Source organism: Lasiosphaeria miniovina (assembly GCF_030549165.1).
Source record: "Lasiosphaeria miniovina strain SMH2392-1A chromosome Unknown B0T26scaffold_9, whole genome shotgun sequence".
Classification (NCBI taxonomy): domain Eukaryota; kingdom Fungi; phylum Ascomycota; class Sordariomycetes; order Sordariales; family Lasiosphaeriaceae; genus Lasiosphaeria; species Lasiosphaeria miniovina.
Genome location: NW_026848228.1, coordinates 713,493 through 738,025, shown reverse-complemented (window position 1 = coordinate 738,025; position 24,533 = coordinate 713,493). Strand labels below are relative to the sequence as shown.

The 24,533-nt window shown below is 56.3% G+C and overlaps 7 protein-coding genes across 7 annotated transcripts; 4 read left to right on the top strand and 3 right to left on the bottom strand.

Moving 5' to 3' along the window:
* Positions 1-13: 13 nt before the first annotated feature.
* B0T26DRAFT_530335 (homoserine O-acetyltransferase) lies at positions 14-2,078 on the bottom strand. The gene is made up of 4 exons (XM_060435527.1): positions 1,933-2,078; positions 1,766-1,868; positions 1,275-1,665; positions 14-1,220 (listed from the first exon to the last, which is right to left on the bottom strand). Exons 2-4 carry the CDS (start codon positions 1,830-1,832, stop codon positions 152-154), a joined length of 1,527 nt encoding a protein of 508 aa, XP_060289448.1. The 5' UTR covers positions 1,833-1,868; positions 1,933-2,078; the 3' UTR covers positions 14-151.
* Positions 2,079-2,778: 700 nt separating this feature from the next.
* B0T26DRAFT_744794 (uncharacterized protein) lies at positions 2,779-4,643 on the bottom strand (the record flags this gene model as incomplete). Its single annotated transcript, XM_060444457.1, has 4 exons — positions 2,779-2,828; positions 2,939-3,135; positions 3,172-3,937; positions 4,139-4,643. 4 exons carry the CDS (start codon positions 4,641-4,643, stop codon positions 2,779-2,781), a joined length of 1,518 nt encoding a protein of 505 aa, XP_060289447.1.
* Positions 4,644-5,668: 1,025 nt separating this feature from the next.
* Positions 5,669-13,189, top strand: B0T26DRAFT_659383 (transcription factor/nuclear export subunit protein 2-domain-containing protein; the record flags this gene model as incomplete). Its single annotated transcript, XM_060438945.1, has 4 exons — positions 5,669-5,858; positions 5,919-10,306; positions 10,361-10,847; positions 10,965-13,189. The coding sequence occupies 4 exons, from the start codon at positions 5,669-5,671 to the stop codon at positions 13,187-13,189; spliced, it is 7,290 nt and encodes a 2,429-aa protein (XP_060289446.1).
* Positions 13,190-14,481: 1,292 nt separating this feature from the next.
* Positions 14,482-15,545, top strand: B0T26DRAFT_660370 (cyclin-like protein; the record flags this gene model as incomplete). Its single annotated transcript, XM_060439031.1, has 2 exons — positions 14,482-14,706; positions 14,784-15,545. 2 exons carry the CDS (start codon positions 14,482-14,484, stop codon positions 15,543-15,545), a joined length of 987 nt encoding a protein of 328 aa, XP_060289445.1.
* Positions 15,546-16,153: 608 nt separating this feature from the next.
* Positions 16,154-18,705, top strand: B0T26DRAFT_744791 (uncharacterized protein; the record flags this gene model as incomplete). The annotated part of the gene is made up of 8 exons (XM_060444456.1): positions 16,154-16,252; positions 16,405-16,581; positions 16,649-16,750; positions 16,816-16,870; positions 16,932-17,004; positions 17,069-17,114; positions 17,192-17,953; positions 18,010-18,705. 8 exons carry the CDS (start codon positions 16,154-16,156, stop codon positions 18,703-18,705), a joined length of 2,010 nt encoding a protein of 669 aa, XP_060289444.1.
* A 623-nt stretch (positions 18,706-19,328) lies between these two features.
* B0T26DRAFT_530007 (uncharacterized protein) lies at positions 19,329-20,500 on the top strand. Its single transcript, XM_060435526.1, has one exon. It carries the CDS (start codon positions 19,552-19,554, stop codon positions 20,101-20,103), a length of 552 nt encoding a protein of 183 aa, XP_060289443.1. The 5' UTR covers positions 19,329-19,551; the 3' UTR covers positions 20,104-20,500.
* A 661-nt stretch (positions 20,501-21,161) lies between these two features.
* On the bottom strand, positions 21,162-24,179 carry B0T26DRAFT_659376 (fungal-specific transcription factor domain-containing protein; the record flags this gene model as incomplete). The annotated part of the gene is made up of 3 exons (XM_060438942.1): positions 21,162-21,305; positions 21,366-23,749; positions 23,834-24,179. 3 exons carry the CDS (start codon positions 24,177-24,179, stop codon positions 21,162-21,164), a joined length of 2,874 nt encoding a protein of 957 aa, XP_060289442.1.
* Positions 24,180-24,533: the final 354 nt, after the last annotated feature.

The following is a 24,533-nucleotide window of genomic DNA, read 5'->3' as shown; positions in this document are numbered from 1 at the left end:
CCCTTCCTCGATCCTGAGGACGTCAGCAGCGACCCCGGCATGGAATGAGTAACTGGCCCTCTGCAACACAACACGGCTGTCTATACACCGTCAACGACCTAGGGCTGACTGTGGCCGGAAAGAAAAACCAATCTATTTAGCAACTGTCTAATTACCACGCCGTAATGTCGTCCACCTCTGCTTCTCCAAACGTGCTGCTCTTGGTTAACTGTCCCACCGAGCTCTCCGCCACCGCGCCGTCGATGTCCTTGTCTACAATGTCGGGGAGAACCTCTCTCAGGAACTGCAGCGTGTAGCGGTTGACCTGCTCGAACTGCAGCAAGAAGGCGTCGTGGCCCTCGGGGCTGTCTATGCGCTCTAGCAGCGCGCCCTTGATGTGTTCGGCCAGCTCCTCCTGCTCGGCAAACGTGAACAGCCCGTCGCTCTCGATGCCCAGCACTAACGTCGGCTGCTTGATCATGGCGAGCGCATCCGCAATCGTCGCGGCCCGGCCTCTGCTCACATCGTGCGTGTCGAGCTTTCGCGTCATGGCGATGTAGCAGTTGCTGTCGAACCTCTTGACGAACTTCTCCCCCTGGTATCGTAGATACGACTGCGCCGAGAAAAACGTCGAACCCGCCGGGATCACGTCGCCGCCTGTTAGGCTACCGCCGCTCTGTGGGCCGTGGAACTGCGGATCCAGGGAATCCGGAATGACCTCGGTCGCCGCGCCTGTGGGTTCAGCGGGACTTGCCCCGGTCCCGGTCCCGGTCCCGGCTCCGCTGCCTTGGCGGGACAACGACGTCCGCTTCCACTTGTGCCCGTCGTTGTGGATGTGAAAGTGTGCCTCGGACGGCGTCGTAGCCACAGACCGGTCACGGATCGACTGGCGGCGCGACGGGTCGGGGACATTGCGGCCGAAGCGGGCCTCGAACGAGTTGCGGCTCCTGTACGTCAGGAGAGCAGTCATGCGAGCCGCGCCAAGGCCCGTCACCGGCGGGTCGAAAAAGGGATAGTAGCCGTCGTCGTACTTGGGGTCAGCATAGATGGACTGGCGCTGGGCCTCGCCCCAGCTGATGCCCCAGGCACTGTGGCGGCTGGACGTGGCTATGGGCACGATGCAGCGCACATAGTCCTTGCCAAGGTAGGCCCACTCGAGCACAAACATGCCGCCCAGCGACCCCCCAATCACGGCCGCCACCTGCCGGACGCCCAGGTCGTCCAGGAGCAGCTTGTGCAGTCTGCGATGTGTGTGAGATTGAGACGAGAATGAAGAGAGGGCGATCCATGCTTACCGGACATCATCCCTTATGGTGGTCAGGGGAAACTCGGGACCGTAACGGTCCTTGGCCGGGTCGCCGTCCTTGGCCGTGACGGGGCTGGCGGTGCCATAGGGGCTGCCCAGGCTGTTCATGCAGACGACAAAGAAGCGCGATACGTCAAAAGCCCGGCCGGGCCCGCCCAGCAGAGGCCCCCACCAGTCGGCCACGTCGGCGCTTCCAGTCAGGGCATGGCATATGACCATAGCATTGCTGCCGTCGGCGGCGAGGGTGCCCCGAGTGGTGTAGGCCACGGGGACATTGCGCAGCGTCACGCCCGACTCGAGTGTAAACTCAGGGACGACGGCGATCTGCTGGTCTGGGATGAGCGCCGCGAACGGATTCTCGGGCTGGCTGTGGATTCTTTCTTGGAAGTATTCAGCCACTGCTCTCGTCACCAGGGTGCCAATCCGACAAACCTCACGGTATCAGGGGGCGAGCTGGGACTGGGTCCGAGGTAGACTGACCGTATTTTGGGGGTTGCGGCTCGGGCTGGTCACCACTGCCCGTTGCGTTGTTGGGCGTCGCCGTCATGGTAGTGGCGGCGTCTGTGTTTCTCTATAGTCCGTCCTAAATCTTTCGCAATTGGAAAAATTAATGCCTCGTCCAAAGACAGTGACGATCTATGGTGTACCTGTATATCTGGCGGCCCCGTTTCACGCTACCTTGCAAGATTTCTGAATGATTGATACCGAGACCCGGATGCCAGAACTAGTGCTACCTCAAGCAGATGCGGGTGCAAGAGGTGATAAGCAGGCGACTAGAAGCTTCCAAAACGCCCAAAGTGCTTGAACTGAGATGTAAAGAGCGTGGCAGCAACATTGAACGTATGACTCAGATGTTAGGCAGGTATAGCTGGGATTCAAGCCGCAAGCGTGGATTGCGCAATTCTCTTCTCCCACTAAATACGCGGTACCTCACCGTATAATGTAAGCTGGCACCTTCCCTTCCCGCGGTGTAAGTCAGTCCCGCCCGCCGGCAATCGGCCGTTGAAAGTTTTTGAGTGGCCAGTGCACGCACGTCACTGCCAGGCGTTGGCGTCGCGCCTCACGTGTTTGGCGGGCCGTGCACGTACCACACCGAAGTAGATTCTTGTATTCTGTTGCCGCACACCGCCCTGTTCCTGAACAGCTCCGCCGTCTGCTCATTGGCGAATTTAATCTGTTACCTCAGCGGTACCCACTTCCTTCTCTCTTCTCCAATCGCAACCCCTGCAGCCCAGTCAAGCAAGAGAGGCTGCTGCACTTCATGAGAACAGAACTAAACCATTTACCCAAAAAAAGGTGGGGTGGGACAGGTGAGGTTGACCTGCACACTAGGTAATAATACATTGTTGTAGTGGAGCCTAATCGAAATGAGGCTACATATAAGCACCATATTACAGGGGGTGGCGCGCCTAAGAAACTAGCCTCTATGTTAAACAATGCAGACAGTGTAGACGCCTCCCGTCATATCCCTCTCCTCCACCACTCGTGCCTTCTTAGGCGCGGCATACACGAAAGAGAGGTGAAAATCGATCACCATGATCCCCTTCGTTTCGTCATTCCAGGTGAGGTTGGCATTCCTAATGTCGTCATGCTCGACACCGTAGCGATGCAGCGCCTTGACCGCCGCGTCCACCTCAGCCTCCACGTCCACACCAGCCGGCGGCGGGCGGTGGCAGAGCGTCGTGCCGGCCCAGGAGAGGAGCATCATGTGGGTCGCGGCGGCGGCGCTGCGGAGCGGGTAGTGGTAGACGAGTTCGATGTTACCCAGGTAGACGGGGATCCAGATCCCCTGGAAGTCCAGGCAGTGCGAGTAAATCCACGCCTCGTCCGTAAGGGTATTGGCATCAGCTCTCTGGACGCCCTTGGCGACAAAGGAATATCAGTACGTCGGGTCGGTTAATTCAAACAAGACACCCGTTGCGCCAAACATGCCGTATTTGTCCAGGCACTCGCAGCCGTCGTCGAGATTACGGGAGAGCCGGTCCCGAACACGCAGGCATAGCTCGGATGCTGAGATGGGGCGGTGCGATAGGTAGCCCTGTTTGCTGCTATGTACAGGTGTGTTTGGGCAGTTGGGATCAAGAGGGCCCTTACGACGGAGCCCGAGCAGACAAGCTTGCGTGCAGTATTGCTCAGTATCGGGCCCACCGCGCTGGTGGGAAGATGACTTGCCGCCGCCGCCATTATTGTGGGAAGAAGGCAGCGCTGTGGGTCTTGGTTCCTCTCTCTTTCGCTTCGCCATAGCTGCTGTTGGACGATTGTCGTTGGTATCCTCATCATCATCACATTCGTCCCATTTTCCCTTTATAATGCTGCGACAAGAAGCGGGGGTGTCGTCAGGTAGAGGAGGAGGAAGGGAGGGGGCAGCGTCTCCCGTAATGGCGACACCAGCGCCTGGCTGGTTATCCTTTCTCTCCTTGGGCGACGGCCACCGTGGGAGGGTCTGCTCCGCGTTGAGGATCCACTGAGCAGGGGGGATATCGGCTTTGAGGGCGAGCAGGCCGAGCGTGGCTAGCTGTACAGCGTGTGATTGGCTGAGTGACGGCATATCGGTAGGAGATTTATCGCAAAGGTGGATAAGCAAGACGTCGGGGGTATTAAACGGGATAGTGAGAAAGACCATGCATTCCCCCGACGCAGCGTATCTATACTCTAGACCAGTGACAATCATATAATGGTAGGCTTGGCACAGAACCTTGGCCACCTTGGTACTCTCGGTACTAAGCCGACCGGCTTCCCGTTCGGCTTCGACCTGCTAAGCGTAATCTTCAAAGAGCGTCTTGGGAAGAGGGCCGCTACCGAGGACCTGGTGGTAGCTCGCCCCTGGGAGCTTGTGAGCAGCCTTGTACTCACCCACCAGAGCTGTTGTTTCGATGTTGGTTTTTTGGGTGATGTGGACTGCCCATCGGTCGGGGGCTAGGCTAGTTGGGCGGTCCGGAGATCTCTTCTTATTGGGTGGCGGCAGGCTCTTCCCGTCGCCCTGAACTAGTTTGGGATGAAGGCCATATGCGTTGTTGTGGAACTGAAGCTCGGTGCCTTGGAGGAGCTTATGCGTCGCGGCAAACTTGTTCACTATCACCATAGCAGGTCGTTCGGCGTAGGCGCGGATGAAGGGTACGATGTCCTTCTCGTCTTTTCTCGAATTGGGTGAGAGGTTCTTCTTGGCCATGTCGTCGAACTGCTTTTCGCAGAGGAGAGGAAACTCGTCCCATCGGCGTACGGTTCGGGGGTAAACCTTACTGTGGACATCGGTGACGCTTCCGCTAGACCGTTTAGTTGTATCATCCTCGACGATCAAGGCCGGGACGATGATGGTCTGTAGATTGCGTATGTAGTCCTGAAAGGTTACATCTTGCATCTTTCTTTCTGCTTGGTCCGCTCATCCTTCTGCTTGGTCCGCTCATCCTTCTGCTTGGTCCGCTCATCCTTCTGCTTGGTCCGCTCGTTTTTTTTCTTGGTCCGCTCGTTCTTCTGCAAGTCTCCTCTGTTCTCTTTCTTGATACAGCTGCGCCTGCGCCAGTAGTAGCTGACGCTCTAGCTCAGACATTGCGAAGGCGTGCAGTGGAAGGGGAATTAAAGACGTAGAGCGGGGTGCGTTGACGAAGCAAGAAGTGGGAAGACGCGAGGAACGCAGGAAATGCGGGGAAGCACAAAAACAGACCGTGCCCATGACACGTGACTAGGCGAAGCTTGGCAATTTGTCAGCCACTCACGTCCAAGCTCGGCCAAGCAACAAACCTGTGAAATCCAGCCAAGTGGAGTGTCAAGCGAACCGCAACCACGATCGACGCCCAGCACGCGGTTGCTGAATTTCTTCGCCCCTCTGAGCTGAGCCGAAGAATCCAGTCGACTCCCGACTGCCGATAACCTCCAACAGCCACAAGGTCTTTGGTAGGTGACATTCATTCATTCGATCTTCCGCCGCCGAGCCCAAGTTGCGACTCGAGACTGAACCGACCCTCCCGCCTTTGATTAACCACATCGCCAGTCGCTCTTTCAACTGCTAACAACAAACGGCTCTTCGCAATCTGTGGCGCCAACGACGAACCATTTCCTTGTCTCTTTCCATTACTAAAAGATATTCTCCCCCTCAACTAGCTTGAACTGCTTTGTCGAGCCAGACTTGGCAGCTCTTTTTTCTTTTTTTGCGACCAAATCCGGCCGACAGCTGCGTCCCTCACCCGCGCCTCACCCTACCTCACTCTAGCTGTTACTATCCAAACCGCGTCGTCCCTTCTGTCTCTGAATTTGCGCGCCTGCTACAAATACCCGCGGGCTGCATCCCGCATCGTCGATAAATGACACCACGTCTACCGTGTTGTTATTAAGTGCGAGAGAGAGAGAGAGAGAGCGAGTGCGAAAGAAAGATAGCGAGAGCGCGTTATGCCTCCGAAGCGAAAGAGAAACGATCGCGGCCCCAGCGACTCAGGCCCTTCTAGACCCTCGCCGCACCGACCTGGCGATACAGCCATGGCACAGCATGATCGGGGATACGACGGAGGAGGCCGTGGTGGCCGTGGAGGGAGGAACCAACGGGGCCCAAATCGCCGCGACTCGTCACAATCATATACCGGTGGAGGTACAGGCACAGGCACAGGCACAGGCACAGGCACAGGCACAGGCACAGGCGGAGGCGCCGGCGCTCTGTCCTCGGTTTCTGGTCCCATCTCCCCTAACCTTGCTCGCCCTTCGAGTTCATCCTCGGCCACGGCATCCCAGTCTCTGCCGCCCGTAGCTGTGACGCCCATACCGCAGCAGCAGGCGGTGCCCGAGTCGCCGATCCAGCCCGGCTACGAGTACAGCATTATAACCGACGACCGCATTGGGAAATGGGCCAAAGGTGCGCGACAAGAAGTCATCGACCATGGGGTGCAGTCGCGCGACGACGAGGACCTTATAGAGGTGACCGCCATCTTTCAAGAGCTTCTACACTCTGCAGCCGACGGCCGATTCCCTGCTGTCGATGCTGGCAATGTTGTCAAGGATATCTTGGGCCCCGAGCCCGCCGAGGCTGCCCGCGGGTCTCTCACCTTTGACCCCCACTCCATATTTCTCGACACTGTTGCGATATTCATCGACGTCGAGCTAGACACCTACAAGCCGGTATTGGCCGAGTTCATGGCTGCCACCGAAGTCTCGCCGACGCTCATGCGCCTGGTACTCGATCCAGCGTTCCTTGAGGAGGTCGACCTCGTTCACCGCACATTCGTTCGTATGGGTATACGACACTCGACAAATTTGCTCTACCGCCAAGCAAACTACAACCTCCTGCGCGAGGAGACAGAGGGTTACTCGAAGCTTGTCACCGAGGTTTTCGCGACCAGTAGTGCGGAGCCTCCTACTTCAGAAGTCGTGCGAGCCGCGTTCAATAGGGTTATGGGCCTTATCGGAACATTCGACCTTCACCCTGGTCGTGTTCTTGACGCGACGCTCGACGTCTTTGCTTCTGTCCTTATCAAGCAGTTCCGCTTTTTCATCAAATTTCTCCGCATCAGCTCGTGGTGGCCCAGCAGCCAGATCAGACTGCCAACCGACATGTATGCCGGAGGCCTGCCCATATGGGGTCTTCCAGACCATGACCACTGGCTCGCTAGTGAGGACGAGGAAGCTACCATTGCCATGCAGCGGCTGGCACGCGATGTTGCGTTCTGGCAGAGGGCCCGCGAGAAGAAGATCGGCGCTTTCTTTGAGTTGGGCGGCCGCCGGCTTCCCACGGCAGAGGAGCAGCGCATAGCCGATGCCTCGCCCGAAGAGGGGCCAGGCGCCGACCTGGATCAGGCGTGGATCAAGATCACGAAGACGCTGCCGCCCCCAGGCAATCAAGATGCAGCTCAGATGCTCGGTTTCAAGTTCCGGTTCTACACTTCGGACGCTAGGGATCCCGAGGACATACTTCCAGCCAATCTCTTGTACCTAACGGCGCTTCTAATCAAAGTCGGTTTTGTCTCACTGACGCACCTTTGGAACCACATCTGGCCCCCCGATGACGACATGGAGAAGGTGAGGGACCAGAAGATGAAGGAGCTCGAAGAGCAAGAGAGAATGAACCGACCCGGAGGCGCCGTCAACGCACTCATGTTGGCTGGCACTCTCCCCGACGACATGCCGCCGCCTACGGTATCGCGCCGTGACCCCGCGGCAAATAAGGTGGATACTGAGGCCAAAGCTGCTGAGGCAGCCTCGGAGAAGCCAAAGCTCCCAGACCCGGACGATCAAAAAACCGGCCTGCTCAAGTGCCTCCTTACGATCGGAGCCATTCCGGAATCCCTATTTATTCTTGGTCGGTACAAGTGGATGCTCGAGGCTAACCCTGACGTCCTACCTCTGATTCATCGGATTCTCCACCACTCCGTTGAACAGGTCTTTCAAGAGTGCCAGCCGAAAAAGTCTCATGTCGCCGACTGTCCGGCAAAGAGTCTTCCCGACGCCGACCAGTCTCAGAGCCCCAAGGGTAGTGTCAAGCTCAGCCCGCTCCCAGCCAAGCGACCCCTTAAGTGGCCTTACCCGGACAAGGCAGACTATAACGAGGGTATACAATATCGGTTCTACTGGGACGAGTGGGCCGATAACGTTCCCGTCTGTCAGACCGTCGACGATGTCTTCACGCTCTGCGAGACATTCTTGAATGTTTCTGGCGTCAATATTGGCCAAGACGCCGCCCTGGTTTCTAAACTCACCGCTATCGGCCGCAAGAGCCTTGCCGACGACAAGTCCGCGCCAAACGTTGCGCGCTGGCTAAATCTCCTCAAGCGGCTCTTAGTTCCGTCTCTCAGCCTGACACGCACCAACTCGTCAGTTGTCGAGAGCGTCTGGCAGCTTCTCAGGCAGTTCCCTGTACAAACTCGGTACAACATCTATTCCGAGTGGTTCGAGGGCACCACGTCGCGCCTTGGGCCCATGAAGAAGGCCTTTGGCCGGACACGCCTCGAGACGCTTAGGATAATGAAGCGCCTGTCGCGCACCAACATTCCCGAGATGGCAAAGGCCCTCGCTAAGACTGCATACCCCTCCCCCGGTGTCGTGTGCAAGGTTGCGCTGGGTCAGATTGAGTCGTACAGCAATCTCATCGAGGCGTTTGTCGAGTGTGCCAGCTATTTCACAGACCTTGGGTACGATGTGCTCGTCTGGTCTGTACTGAGCTCCCTTGGAGCCTCGAGAAGCCGCACGCAGGAGACCTCTGTGCTGCTCACTGGCAAGTGGCTTCAGGCGCTCTCGAAATTTTCCGGCAAGGTGTTCCAGCGCTACGCCAACATGGATTCGTCACCTATCCTCCACTATGTCAGTGACCAGCTATACAAGGGCAACTCGACAGATTTAGTCATTCTCAAAGACTTGATTTCGTCCATGTCTGGCATTGTGTCGGATCTGGACTTTACCGACCCCCAGCTTCTCGGCATGACCGGTGGAGACCTCCTGCGGCGCGAGACATTGATCGGCCTAGGCGACAAGCGGTCCGTGTCAACCAAGACAGCGACCCGCCTCACAAAGGCCCTTGTGGACACGAAGCTGGCCGGCCGCCTGCTCGTCAATCTCGCACAGTATCGCCAGAACGTGATATTCAAGGCCATGGACACCAATGCGCACGTCAAGTATATAGGCACCGTGGTCGACGACACTCATACAACTCTCCTCCAATATCTCGACCTTTTGCGAAGCAACCTCGACGGGGACAAGTTTAATAGCATCGTCCCGAGCATCATACCGCTCATGCGTGACTTTGGCCTCGAGGCAGGGCTTGCCTTCTTGCTCGGGCGCGCTAGCATCCGCTCGGACATGAGGAGCTCAAAGACTCCCCCGGAGAGTCAGAGCCAGGCCAAGGCTCTTACAACCGATGTCGACGGCGATGTCGCAATGGTATCGAAAACCGACAATTCAGGGGACAAGGTAGAAGCCGAGAGCAGCTCATCCAAGGTAGTCAAGGGCCGCAAATCGGACCCGGTCTTGGATGCCCTACAGCCCCTGATTGATGAGATGCCCAACGTCATGCCTGAGCGTATATGGCGTTGCCTCAGCCCAGTGGCCTACGTATTTTTCTGGTCTCTGCAGCTTGGTGATCTCTCGTTCCCGCTGGAGAGCTATCGTCTTGAAAGCTCTAGACTTAGAAAGCTCGCCGAAGACGCTATGAAAGACAGGTCTGACATGTCACGAGCGGGCATGAACAAAAAGACACAGAAGCGCAATGACCTTATGGGACGTCAGAAGGATCTCATTGAAGAAAGCAACGAGGAACTCGGGCGCTTCTCTAGGACGAGAATACAGATCTCTAAGCACCTCCAGGCCTGGTTCCCGGCTGGCATGGCCAAGGTTGATACGACCTCAGTCGCGCTGCTTGAGTACTGCATTCTGCCTCGTCTACAGCTTTCGCCACTTGATGCGGATTATTGTCTGAGGTTGCTCAAATTTCTCCACGAGTTCTCGACACCCAACTTCAAACTGATGTCGCTCTATGACCAGCTGTTCAACCACAACCGACTGCGCTCTATCATCTTCACTTGCACGGTGCGTGAGGCCGAGCAGTTTGGTCGCTTCTTGAAGTCTATACTTGGCGACTTGTCGAGGTGGCATGGTGACAAGACCGCCTATGAAAAGGAGGCTCTAGGAGTAAAGGACGTGCCCCAAGGCAAAAAGACATTCCATGGGTTTGCCACGGCTTTTGGCGAAGATGGGAAGCCGACGGCGTTTTTGGAACACGACGCCTTCAAGGATCTTCTTTTCCGTTGGCATAAAGAGCTCAACACCGCTTTGAGAAGCTGCCTGAACTGCTTGGAGTGGATGCATATTCGAAACGCCATTACGGTTCTCAAGGCCGTGCTCGACTTCTTCCCCGCCATCAACTTCATGGCCGACAAGTTCCTCGAGCAACTCAAGACTATTTCCGATCGTGAGGCGCCATCCAAGACGGCTGCCGAGTCTGAGCAAGGCCACCGCGTCGATCTCTCGGTGACAGCTCAGACCACCTACTCCGACCTTGTGAAGAGGAGGTCTAAATGGATACTGGTCCAGGCGTTCCGACCAGGCACAGTAAGCTCACACACCCCGAGTATCCGTAGAATGACGACGCTAACCCTGGCACAGACTAGTGAGTCTAAGGACGAGAAGCCATCCGCCCCGCCGACTCTCCGACCTACGGCTCCCGAGTTTAGACCCCCCAAGCCGGCACGAACTCAGACTACCGCCGAGGTCGAGGATGGGGAGGTCAAGGACCACAAAGCCAAAGCCACCAATGGATCTACCAGCCATGAAACCGGGCACAAGCAGCCTTTGGCGCCTAAGGACGTGAACACAAGCTCGGGAGCAGCTGCCAAACCCTCTACCCCGAAACCCGCTTCTGCCACTCCAGTGTCAGCACCAGGGAGCCGTGCAGACTCTAGCAAATCCTCGTCGCTCCCGCAGAGCTCCCACGGGCTTCCGAGCAGGCCGGAGCTTCCCACCAGACCCGACGTGCCCTTTCCACCATTTAGGGCCCCCGTTGACAGGTACGGCTCGGTCCGTCGGGACGCAAGGGACCCAGCGTCGAGGGACCCGCCCCGGGACCCGGCACGAGACTTTAGCAGAGAGACTCGTGATGGTCGAGATACAAACCCTCGAGATTCAGCGACGCGCGATGTTCGAGAGCCGTGGGAAACTCGCGACACGCGTGAGCCCCTCCCCGCTCGGGAGTCTCTAGCTGCTCGCGAAGTGGCTGCCCGTGAGACCAGAGACCACCGGGTGCCAGACAACTCACGCCTCGAGAGGCCAAGGGACTTTTCGGCATCTGATAGACGCCCAATAGAGCCTGTCATACGAGAACCAGGCCGGCCTTCAGACAGGGATTGGCCGAGTCGCGCTGAGCCTCCGCCACGGTGGAATGATCATTCAACGGCCCCAGACCGTGATAATCGCCAACCCCGAGAGAGACCTCCGCACGGCTCAAGTCGCCGAGACACTTCTAGGCCGCCGAGGGAACCTGCTGTGCCCGTGCCAGCTCCAGCAACTAGTTCGATGCAGCCTGACGTCAAAGGGCCCACGATCAACCCAGAACGTGAGCGTTTACTTGCCGAAGCTATTCGAGCGGATATCATCAACCCTGCTCGAGCCGCTCTTATCAATGACACAAAGCCTCCCGCACGCCAACAGGCCCGAGACCAGGCCCGGGATCAGGCCCGAGATCAAGCGCGCGATCAAGGTCGTGACCAAGGTCGTGAGCGGCCGCCTCGAGTTGATTCTCCGAGACGACCTGATCATTTGGCCCCGAATGCACCTCAGCCGGACACTGCTCGAGATGATCGTCACGGGCGCCCGGCCCGCCATTCGGACTATCAAAGCTCGAGTCGAGATGGTCACGGAGATAGCATCTCGATTCCACGGCCTGACCGAACCGGAGAGCGAGAGGGCGACAGGGCGCCCGGGCCCAGGGATCTGCCTCATGGGGGCCAGCTGGGTCGCGGCGTGGAACAGGATCATGGCAGGCTCAACCAGCAAGATCCCAATTATGGCCGGCTGAATAATATTCCGTCTGTTGTCGACATACCAGCGGGTCCTCCATCGGGTCCACGAGGTCGTGGAAGAAACACTGTTAGGGTTAGCTCGGCCAACGTGCCCCCAATCCGGACGGATAATCGATTCCCAGCCTTAGACCCCATCCGTCCTCCATCACCTGAGCGCCACCCACCCACAGGTCCTTCGTCATCCAGACCACGACGGGGGCAATACGAGAATAATAACAATTCTACCGGCAATAGCGGGAGCACAGACTCGCCGACGACAGCCGCGCCCCCCGCAGGCGGTGTCCACCCTGACAGGATACACCGGATCAGCCATCAACAGCCGCCTGCCCCTCAGTCGCCGATCCATCCGGACCGTATTAACCAAATCGCTGCAGTGCCACAGCCTTCTGGCCCGAGCTCCCATTCACGGCCGCCGGTGAATAATACAATAGATCGCACCTCAATGCCTGGGCCGAACTCGAACTCCCGGCCGGCACCTCCGGCCGCGATCAATACGGACTTTTCAACTCCGACCGGCCCGGCGGCTTCGAACGACCGAATGAGGCCTGGCGGCATTAGGCAATTGCGAGGAATTCAGAATACGCTCGAAAAGGCCTCGGCGGACAGCGCTCGTGGCTCGACCAACCTCCGCATGTCTCGCTCACGTACCAACCTGGCGGGATCAGATGCACAGATATTAGCCGGATCGTCGCCTGTAACAACGCCGGTTCAGGAGCGGCCAGACCCTATTCGCGACACTTCTCGTCGTGAGATGAGCTCAGACCGCGCTCCACGGGGCCCCGAACCGATCCAGGTAGTCAGTGACAGCCGTGACGGTCGTGGGGCGCCCAGTGAAGATTACGGGGCCAGCAGGGGCGACCATGATCGTAGCCGCCGGGACCACCACCGGTCCGACCGCAGCAATAGGCCTTCTCGGCGCAGCAGCCGAGAGCGCAGCCCTGAACGGGAGCGTGAGGTCAAAGACATGCGTGACTACCGAGACAGGAGATCCGGTCCGCCACCACCGGGTGCTCCCGCTGAGAGGGACATGGGTGCGCCACGCCGATCCCTTCGCGACTCGGTTAGCAGTAACAGGGACCCCTTGCCGAGTGGCCGAGACATGGTGCCTCCTCGCGAGTCGCACCACCGTAGTCATCGGAATGAGGGACCACCAGGTGCGAGGAATGATGTGATACCAGTGGGAGGCCGGAGCGATGGACATGGCGGTCGGCCCGAGGGCATGGGAGGCCGCGGCGAGGAGTATGGTGCTGGTGGCCGAGGCGGATCTTCTCGAGGAACCGGAGTCCCGAGGGATTCTAGAACTCGACAAAGCGACGATCGCGGTGACCCGCGCGGAGACGACAGGAGCAGGAAGCGGAGGAGCGAGGGCGGCGCCATCGACTCGGTCAGCCACCAAGACAAGCGGCCGCGGCGTTAGAGATGATTGTGGCTATTACGAATGGTGAAGACCGAGCCTGTGGCACTGAGTCCAGACCAAAGAAGAGGGGAAAAAAAGAAATAAAAAAATAGAAGAAAGGAGGAAGAAACCCGAAGTACACATAGTTATCATCATTGCGACCACGGCAAGGAGTCCATCACAGATTGGAGGACGGACACAATTACATGTCGCGCGGTTGGCTCCCCACCCACTCTACAAATGATAGAGTTACGACCAGATTCTTAGAGACTATGGCCACGACCAGCATCGACGACGGAATCGATTTTGTTTTTAATTTATTATTCTGCCAACGACGCGACTTTGTGACAGAAAGTCTTCCCGAGCGGCCCCGGGAGTTATTTTCCTCCCACCATCACAGACCACCTCATGGGACCAGCAAGCCTTGCCCGTCTTCCTCCCTCTTCGACAAATGGGCCGCAATTCACTGTGCAATATTCCCTCCGCCTCTCCACCTAATATTTGTATACTAGAGCAATCCACCACTGCTCGCCCTCAATTAAATCTGTCTGTCTCGGCGTTGAGAGAATCGGGAGCATAAAACGGAGGGGTTTGGGGCATAAGTAAGGCGAAAAGAACGATTAAGCATATTTTTGGGGCGTTTTCTTCAAAAGGGGCTCATGGTTATTGGTTATGGGCCTTTCGTGTTCCCATTTCCCGGGCACAGGAGCATGAATGCATTGCGCGGCGGTCTTGTGTCTTTTGGGGGATCAAGGGCGGAATTAAAGGTCTGGCTGTAATTATACTTGGGGTGATTGGTCTGGACTGGGCCTGTCTGTGGATAGACAGGAGAACGAGAAATGGGAGAGCCTTGGAGGGCTAGCAGACCATCTGGGTGTAGATATTACGTGTAACGTGTACGCGCGTGTGCATAGAGTCAATCCATCTATCTACTGTATCCGGCATGTGGACCTTGGTTCGTTGTTTGTGTTTTCGTGGTCTCGATGTGAATGATGGCTAGGGAGGAGAGAACTCGGGTCTAAGGGAGGAATAATAAGCCAGCAGAAACTTATATTAAACTGAGCCGTAATGACAAAGTTATTTGGTGGAATTTCGGATGTCAGGAAGGTAATAGCTCGTAATAACTTGAACCAAACTCAATCGTATTCTTTGCCGGGGTAGGCACGAATACATGTACCCTAACCCTGACAGACCACAACGAAGCCCGTCGATCTTAGCAACCTCGAAGCTTGAACATGACTGATTCCGTTCCTCGAATTATTCCACACAGCACGCAAACTCTCAACAATCGCAACGCCTTTCTGGCAGCCAACATGTCGCACATGACCAATACGCTAGCGACGCCAGAACAGCTCTACCAGCGGCGGTCGTACAGCTCGCTGCCGCCGGACCTCCAGGACGCCATCTTGTTCGCGACGCAATGCCTCACCCAGGCCGCCGGCGTCCTGCTCCAGCTCCCCCAGTCCGTGACAGCCCAAGCAAACGTGGTGCTGGCACGGTACTGGCTCGTCGAGCCATTGATGGGCTACGAGTTTAGTGTATGCATTTTTTTTACCTCCCCTTCCTGCAAGCGCTTGGGAGAGACAACCTGCTGAACTAGCGCACCCGACCTCAGGATGTATCCGCTGCTTCCGTCTTCCTCGTCGCGAAGCTAGGCCCGACCCCGCGCTCTCCGCGTGACATAGCAAACGTCTACGCCTACCTGCGCTCCAGCAGTTCGACCCTGTTCCGATCGCCAGCCGCGCCTTCTCCTTCCCCGCCGCCCGCCAACAACCCGAATAGCTACTACCTCTCCGAGACGGCCTACCAGGCGGCGCACAGCCGCATCCTGGCCATCGAGGAGCGGCTGCTCTACGCCCTGGGCTTCGACACGCACGTGTCGCTGCCGTACCCGCTGGCCATCACGTATCTCAAGACAATGGACTTTCTGGGGCTGCGCGTGGAGACGGTGGCGCGTCGCGTGGTCGAGTACCTCAACACGGCGCTGCTGTCGCCGCAGATGCTATACCTTACGTGCCAGCCAAACGAGCTGGCTGTGGCAGCCATCTACAATGCGGCGCGCGACATCGGCGCCAAGATGCCCGAGTGCGAGTGGTGGGAGGTTTTTGACGTCGACCGTGAGGTGCTGGGCTTTCTGGTCGTCGGCATGCGCAGCGTCGAGGGCTGGGCCGCCAAGATGCGCGACGACATCCCCGCCATGGCCAAGCGCATGATCACGAGGAAGGACATTGAGGACGACATGGCTTGCCGCGGCCAGCCGCTGGGGAGAAATGGCTACGGCGCTGACGCCTCGGTGCCCGACCTCGAGGCCGACATGGCCCGCCAGATGGACGACCAGATCGCCGAGCTCGAGAAAAGCTCGCATGGATTCGCTTGAGATGTCTGATGTCTACTGCCAAGGATTTCTGTTTGTTTAGTATTGTTTTTGCCGAGTGGCTTGTGAATATGTAGGGTGCCGGATATTTTAGTACCCAAACAATAATACTTGGTCAAACGCCGCCTCTCCCCTTTCATCCGATCAGTAAACGGAGAGCCAAACAATCCCTCGTCCCTTCTTTAGCTAGCCGACAAACGGAGAACAACAGTGAGTTGAAAGTGACGGAAGGCGGCAGAAAACCCCGTTTCCAAATTTTGTACACCTTATCCAAGAACGCGTTCCGAAAAGAAGAGCGCGAGCACGACCCGAGGCATTTTTTTCAGTAGGTCAAAGCTGCCTCACTTCAACTTCACGTCGTTTCGGGGAGTCTGGCCCTCTCTGCCACATTTAAAAGGCGGGCTACTTTTCGCGTCTGTAACTTCACACCCGTCTTTCCTCTTTCCTCGCATCTACCGACTTTCTCGACGCTCTCTTCTGACCTCCCGAGCAGCAACCAAACTTTTCCTTGATTGTGAACACTTCTCTACACACTCGCTTCTTCCTGTCCCTGCACATGCCCTCGTCCGTATTCATCGCGTTGTCCATAAACTGACCGTCTCTAGGAAAAGATGGGTGGTCCGGACAACATGGATGGCCTGGGAAACCACGTCTACCTCGAGAAGCAAGACAAGCTACGAGACATCGGCGTCGATATCCACACTTCGCAGGTATGTACTCCCTCATGACTGCAGCAGCATGACAGATGTTGTAGCTAACGATGCACTTCCCGTCGCGCACAGATTGTCGTTGTCGGTGGCCAGTCTTCGGGCAAGAGCTCTCTTCTGGAGAGCCTGACTGCTTCTCGTTTCCTCGGGGTCAGGGTCTCTGCACCCGTTATGCAACCCAAATCACCCTCCGCCGAAATCCGGTGAAAAGTATTGTCATTTCTATCACTCCTCGAACCATTGCCGACACAGTCTCGAAAGAGAAAGCCCGCGCTTTTCGCAGCGAGCTAGAAGGCTTCGACGGCAACCAGCTCGCCGCCGTAATCGAGAAGGTAAGAACCCAAAGTTACACATGTGTTGCCACTCTATTTTACAGGTCATCACAGCTAATATATTCAGGCCAACGCTGCCATGGGAATCCGATCTAGTCCGTCGAAAGATGACATGAGCCTACGCATGTTCAGCGATGACATTTTGAAGATCGAAATCTCTAGTCCCGAGGTATGTGAACATTGTGTATTTCCCATCATAGACTAGCGATACTAACCGATGGCCGTGACATATAGCATCCGCATTTGACCGTCATCGACGTCCCTGGGCTATTCTCCGTTGCCGACGAAGGTGCGTTATCCTACGGCGGACATATCCCAGGACAAACAATGCTAACCTGCGACACCAAAAGGTCTTACTACAGAACTTGACAAGCTCATAGTCGAAAACATGGTGCAGAGATATATGGAAAACGAGCGAATTATGTGAGTCAACAGAACCTCTAAAGCTTGTCACACCCGCAACCATCAGATGCTAATGCATACTAAGTGTCCTTGCCATCTTATCTTGTCTCTCGGATCGAGCAACTGAGTGCGTTCTTCACTTCGCCAAGATAGCAGACCCTGACGGCGACGGACGGTGGGCGTGCTCACGAAAGCCGACCTCGTCCAGGAGAAAGCTGTCGTCCAGCCACTTCGCGAACTCGTCTGCGGAAACACGCTGAAGCTTGGTTACTTTATCGTCTGTAACCGCGGAGCCGACGAAGATGCCCTAGATATTTTGCAGTGCAAGATGAAGGAGGCCGAGCTCTTCACCAAACCTGAATGGGCCCCCATCGTGGAGCTCGGTCGTACCGGCGTGCTAGCTTTGCGGGCTGCGTTGCAGGACCTGCTTACTGAGCTCGCTAAGCAGGAACTTCCTAAGCAGAAAGTCGAAGTGTCAAAGCGGCTATTTAACTCCCGGGACACTCTCAAGGCTATGGGGCCACCAAGGGCCGACCCAGCCAGTCAGCGCCAGTTTCTTAGCAGTCTTGCCTCCAAATTCGAAGGAATTGTTCGTGATGCTCTAGAAGGCCGATACGAATCGGACCTCATTTTCGAAGATAATCCGGACATGAAGCTCATCACAAAGGTCTGCAGCCTAAATGAGGGCTTCTCGAGTCTGATGTTGAGAAGTGGACATACTTGGACATTTGGAAAAACCAGTAAGCAGCCAAGCAGCCCTCCCTCTAGCTCTACCGACCAAGTCGGGGAGCAAATCGCCAAATACGAGGCCATTGCAAAAGAGTCGGAACTCAGGGTTTCGGATTTTCCAGGCCCGCAAGCCCACGATCTTGTGCCGCCTCTAATCGTCCCTGTCGCTCAGCCCAAATCGACTCTCGCGGAATTCATCGACGAGATTTATTCCCAAAGTCGGGGTCCCGAGTTGGGATCGGTAAGATCCTCCACCCAATCTTCTTTCATGCTCCTTGGACTAACAAATTGTCCTAGTTTGGTGGGGCTCTGCTTCCTCTCGCGTTTCGGAAACAAGCGGCAAATTGGTCGTATTTGGTCCAACGCCACGTCCAGACTGTTGTCGCGGACGTCTTCTTGTTTATAATTGAGCTGTTGCAGCATGTGTTTGTGGAAAAGAAGTTGCGGGACACGATATGGGAAATTGCCCTTTCCGACAAGATTGTCGACTCTTGCCGCCGAGCCTTCGAACATGCCGACTTCCTCGTCAAGCTCGAACTGGAAGGCCGCCCCAGCACCTACGACCACCACTTCAACGACAATGTCCAGAAGGCTCGGATGGAACGCCTTACAGAGAACCTGAAAACCAAGATTTACTTTAACGCCTCGGAGCCAGCCAATTCAACGATTCCCTGGCAAGTTCTGCAAGATGCTGTCAACAACAAGTCCAATTCAGACCAGATTAAGGAGGAGATCCACGACATCATGGAGGCCTACTACAAGGTGGCTCACAAACGCTTTGTCGATATTTTCTGCCAGCAGGTGGTGCACTACTACCTGCTTGACAGCCTCGACAGCCCACTCAAGGTGCTTACGCCGGCGCTCATCATGACTATGACTGATAGCACGCTGGACCGGATTGCTGGAGAGACTCAGGCAGCGCGACGGGAGCGTCAGCGACTCCAAACGGAGATTGAGGGCCTAGAGGCCGCTCTTCAGGTGCTGCGTAGTTGAGTTGATGCGAGACGGAGCTGGATGCACAAGTGTGTGTCTGTACAAGTGCATTGGGCCGAGCCACCCTCAACTGGGCCTAAACTCTTGTTCACCTAACCTGAGAGGAATGAGAGTTTTCACAAATCATCGCTAGGCAGATAGCTAAGGCAGGCAGTCGGGCCACAACTGGATGGCCCGGATACTGTCACATGAATCTGTCTACACATTTGGGCTACCGAAACTATCTCGTGACAGAGCTTTTTGTACAATCTAATCTCCGAATAGCGGGAGGCTTTCCAGCATACGAAGGACCTAATGACCATACGGCTCGCCCTCGAGGTTTTTCTCGGAATACCGGCCGACTCACGAACCTTAACATGGCTATACCAGTATAAGATCAAAGTTTTCGCCTTGGGCACCATTTCCTATCCAAATTCCACGCGTTACGGATAACAATCTCTTTCGCTATCGACCGCGACGACAAACCAGACAAGCTATATTCAATCTAGGAGACCACTTAGGACTTATTCTCTTAGCCGTCGTTTCTTGTCTAGAAGCATCATCATGGCCGAATCGCTGCTTGATTCGGTGTCATCCCCAGACCCTTCGGTTCCGGCAATCGCATTAACTACTATGGACGAGCTCTTCGCTACGATCGACCTGACCATCGGTGATATTCTCATTGTCCGAGGCGTCTCGGTCGAGAAGCTTGCCGAGATTGACGAGGAATGAACAAAGCGACGGCGGAAATTCCGGTTCCGACGCTTCCTAGCTACATCTCAGATCCTCGTCATCACGATCCCAACAACCCTTCGCGTAGCACTCCATCTCGACATCTACCATAAAATCCTTCTTCGTCTTTAGTCCATGGCGCTGAATAGAAATTGGGTGCCGATGGGTAGCAAGATAGTTCGGGGGCAAGGTGATCGCCATGGAGGAGATGGCGCAGAAGCAGACTCGTCTGGTGGCCCGATGCCCGGTCGAGAGCTCGAGGTGGACTGGCCAACACTGTTGGTGGAAGCTGGCGATTCGGAGACGTTGGCAGAGTTGAGAAACAATATGAAGTGGTGGTTCAGCGCGTCCGACAACCAAGTCAAGATTGTCCTCCTCGCCAAGTTCGACCGCGTCCAGGACCACATCATCCTCGAGAAATGGATCGAAGCCCCCGCCCCATCCCAGCCAGGAGCTTCAACACTTATACCAGATTGCGCTCAAGTGATCACTATCACTAGGGATCCTGGTATCACCAATACCGACCCCCTTCAATTTGATCATACGTCGTATATTGTTTCTAGTAGTGGGGCTTTACGACTAGAATTTGACCATCTCTTCTTACGACAACCGGCCGCCAAGGGAGAAGGAGATATCATTATTAGTATTCAAGATCTTCAAGCGTATACAGTGAATTTCTGGAGGTAGGTTTAATGACGTTCCAGTCTCTGAATAGGTATCCATTAGCGGGAGACTTTCCAACATCTGAAGGGCCTCAAGACGATACGGCTCGCCCTTGAGGCTTTTCTCAAAGTTAAGCGGTAGCTCTTGGAGCCCCTATTTTGGAATCCCCGAAGCCTATCCCTCTCTTAGGAATGCCTGGTGAAAGCTCCCTAGGTAGGAGCGCCCAAGTATCACGACAACAAAACATTTAGGGGTTGGATTGTACTTAATACCATTCTAGATGTCTAGACAAATAGGTTAGGCAGTTGAAACAGGATAAGATGGCTGATATACGTACTGCATTGTACTACTTCGTACATATAAAGTGGTAGTCAGAGGATAGATCTGCAAATACGTAGGGATGTACAAGAGAAAGCACACCTGATATTCACATGTGTGTATGTATAAACATTTATATTCAAGTCCAAGCGCGGTTCCAAATCCGATGTAAAATATCCAAGTATTCCGTGTCCTTTTTTCCTGGACCCGTGAATTCCCGCCCGCGAAGCAAGTTATTTGTTTTTCCCATCAGGACGGCCTAAGTTTCTTCTCTATGAAACCACGTCCTCTCGTCCTGTAAGAAGAGTTCGAAAAAAAAAAGGAGAAAATGCCAATGTCTTCTCCAAGGATGAAGAGAAAAATATAGAACAAAACAAAAGACAATTATACTACCACCCAATCTTCCCATAGTAGTAGTACCCCGTCCCATGAGATTTGTAGCCAGTCGTGACCAAACCGACCGAACGACCGACCGACCAACCGACCAAGTCCGCCCCCCGGATGTGTCAGCCCCCAGAGCCAATTTTGGGTTTTGCCGCCCCCCACCCCCGGAATGAAGCCAACCGTAAACGCCACCGAACCAGCTCAAAACAGAAAAAGAAAACCAGAGCCACCAAACCCAATGGACGTGTATATATATACGAAGAGAGAATTGAAGGTAATACAAGAGGGATGAGAGGAGCAAAGTAAAGGAGAAAAGGATTTTTGTCGTTTTTTGTGTGTTTCTTTTCTTTGGATCAAGACAAGAAGTGGAAGAGGAGAAATTAAAGCGCCAAGCCGGTCCCATCGCCCGTCCATCTGTACAGTGCCAGGAGCTCTCTGCGGCGCTGGTGTTGCTCGCCAAGATCTTCGGGCACGCGGCCGCGGACCTGGGCGAGGGCACTGCGCATGACCCTGCTGAAGTTGCGCTGGCAACGGGTCAGCATTTCTAGTCTCATTTGTGGTCTTCTTGTTGGGCGTCCGCCTACCTGGTACTCAGTGTTTAGAGTGACCACGCATGCCTCGTGTGCGCGAATGATGGTCTCGCAGGCTTTGACTACGCTCGGCGATGCCTCGAGCTGCAGCTTGTCGGCAATGAGAAGCAGTAGGAATGAGCCCTGCAGGAGGTAGATGCCGAAAAAGAATGGCATAAACTCCAAGCCGGGGTCAAACTCGAGAATGTTGCTGATGGCCTCGGCAGCCGACACGGCGTGCCCCGTGGCTGTGATGAACCCTTGGCTGCTAATCCACAAGTCGTTGTCGTCGAGAAGGTTGATGGGATCCCATTTTCCTGTGAGAAGAATGTGCAAAACATGCATGACGTGCGTTCCGTAGGCCATGACTATGCGGGTCTGGATGTCGCTCTCAGTCATGCGGCTCGTGTTGGTGTGGGCGCTGTGAACGCTGTGCACCGATGGCGTGCCAATGTCGTGAGGCAGATCGTTGGCCGTGGGCACGCCGGCAGCTTCGGCCGCCTTCTCGTCAGCCGCCTGCGCTTGGGCACTGAGGCTGAGATGGCGCTGCTCGAATTTTTTCAAGCTCTGCTCATAAGCCTCCAGGTGGCGCGTGATCTCAGTCGTCTGGTCGTCCCACTCGCGCGAGGAGCGGAAACCGACCCCGAAGCGGGGATGGTTCCTCGCGTGATGCAAATCCACAATCTCGCCAAGGATAGTCATCAGGGGCAGAAAATAACCAAAGATGCTGTGCCCGGTGCACTCAAACGAAGGCCCGCGGACCCGGAGAGTCTGAGGAGAGGCGGGGTCCGAAGCAAGGACGTTCGGGTCTGTGTAGGCGTGGAAGTTGCCGTTCTGATAGTCGGTGTCATCCATGGGCTGCAGGAGCCCATCGCACTCAACGTCAAGGAGGAAGAGTGGCCGATTGTAGCACAGCGCGAGGTGGCGGTCGACGACGTATACGAGCCACCAGATGCGCCGCCTCTCTTCCCGCTCCTCCTCAGTGATGACGCCCGGGACGGTGCTCATGTCCTCCTCGACCTCCCCATCGGCATCCATCTCATTCGAGCCGCCATGGTGATGGTTCATGGAAGGCGCATTTTGAGGCAGCTCCCGACCAAGCTTAAGCTCGCGAGCCAACGACCACGCCGCATTCCACCACCGCAAACTCGCCCCCTTGTACTCACTGGCCGAGACCACTGTTGCCAAGTGGATGTAGGTGACGACATCGTCGAGGGTTCCGGCGGCGCCGAAAGCTCCCGACTCGCCCGTCAGGGCATCCATGCTGATGGATCCAGGCAGAGCGACGCCGAGGCCACCGAGGGCGACGCCATCGACAATCGGGCTAGAGACCGGCGAGGCCTCTTCGGAGGGCGTGTGGATGAGCGGCTTGAGGAGGCTGACAGTGAGCTCGAGGAGCTTCTGGCAGATCTTACCGCGGGCAGACGGGACGCTCGTGAGGAAGGGAGCGTCGCTGGTTTGTGCAGCAACCCACAGCATGCTTGCTAGGAGAGCTGGTTGGCACTGGCGAGGCTTAGTAGGGTGCAGGAACGACCGTTTTCGGAACACGAACCCCAAAACGTAAGGCGACATGGGGTGCATCTGGGCAGATGACGAGCTGGCGAAGTAGAGGTCGATCAGGTCGCAAGCCAGCGAGACCGGAATCATATTGCCCAGATGCGGCACCAGAGGCTCTAGGACCGGGTACCGAAGCTGCGGCGACTGGCCGTAGCTGTTGTTCTGTGGCACATGCGTCGCGTACTGAGGCGGCGGCGACGACATGTTCATCCAGCCCGGCGACGTCTCTCCGGCCATGGGGTAGGCGCTAAGAGGGCTGGTTCCGAGACGGAACGAGTTGGACGTGTTCGCCGCGTAGTTGGTGGGGCTCTGTGTCTGCAAGCCGTATGGCAGGTCTGGGTAGTTGGACATGCCGCCCTGGTTGGAGCCGTAGGGCGTGTGGGCAGCACCGTTCATCATGTGCGCGCTCATGCCCTGACGCTCGTAGGCAGGGTGGACGTTGCCGTAGCCGTTGAGGTCGAGAGCCCCGGGGCTGTCCATGTGATCTCGGCCCATGGCCCCCGGGTGGCTCGTCATGTGCTGGTGGGCGCTCATGTCGTCCAGGCTGTCTATGCTCCCCGTCCTCTGACTCCTCATCGAGTCGTCTCCCATATCATTCATGGCCTTCTCGTTGGCGCTCGCCTGGAGCTCACTCGACAGTGACGACATGGGCTTGGTCGTGCTGACGCTGTCGCTCCGGCTCTCGGCCGAATGGCCGTTGTCGCCCCCATGGCTGGGGGATTTCTGGCCCGTCTGCGCCGCCGCGGCAGCAGCCTGAGCAGCTGCTTGCTGGGCCAGGTCTTTTCTGGATGCCTTGCCGCGCTTCTTCCGTTCCCGGATATACTCGCAGCCCAGTCCAAACTCTAGCTTGCTGTCAGATGGGACACGGGGAGAGGGCAAGGGGGGGCGAAGGGGGAGAGGTAGACGGCGAGGCCGGGGAGACTTACCGATGCAATGGGCACACGGATGCTGGCCATCGCACTTAGTCCGGAGTTGGTTGCACTGGTCACACGCCCTGCTGATCCTCCTGCGGATGGGACCGGCTGCCCCCGCGGACCTCGAGGGCCCGTAGGGATGTTGCCGATGCTTTTGCTGGTGTCCGGGCCTGGCAAGGTGGGGGTTGTGGACGCCTACGTGTTGTTGAAGCTGCTGGAGCGCATAGTGAGACCCGTGAGATAACGAGTCGAGGCCCCCGTTGTGGAGATGGTTGGCCGTCATGTGCCCGTTGGACATGAGCGTGGTCGAGGGCATTGTGTGGTAGGGGGAAAAGCGGTGGAGCGGATTGGACAACATCTTGACTGAGTGTGGTTGTGCTTGCTTGGAATATGTGAGTATTGGAGTGGCCGGTGGTGGGAATTAGATAATAGGGGGTCGGCCGTCAAGACCATGAATAAGAATTGGAGACGGACTGCTTCAAGCGAGTGAGGGCAGTTGGCTGAAGCGGAGCTACGTCTACGATGGAGGAGAGAGACGATAAGGAAAGCTGTCGACGGCGAGGACGGGAGATGGGAGCTATCTATATCTAAGCTCTTGGCGGCGGACGACGTTTTGGCGAGCTGCCGGACGGAAGCCAGACTGGAAGTCAGATAGCCAGACGGACCGAAGAGAGCTTCCCTGTGGGGAAAGGTCAGCCAGTGACAGGCATGA

Bases quoted from the DNA above. Each gene is read 5' to 3' on its own strand.
- B0T26DRAFT_530335 (XM_060435527.1), bottom strand. From the start codon at position 1,832: ATGACGGCGACGCCCAACAACGCAACGGGCAGTGGTGACCAGCCCGAG. The intron at 1,666-1,765 runs GTCAGTCTACCT...AATACTTCCAAG, and splicing joins GCCGCAACCCCCAAAATACG to AAAGAATCCACAGCCAGCCC. The intron at 1,221-1,274 runs GTAAGCATGGAT...CACACATCGCAG, and splicing joins ACCATAAGGGATGATGTCCG to ACTGCACAAGCTGCTCCTGG.
- B0T26DRAFT_530007 (XM_060435526.1), top strand. From the start codon at position 19,552: ATGGCGCTGAATAGAAATTGGGTGCCGATGGGTAGCAAGATAGTTCGG.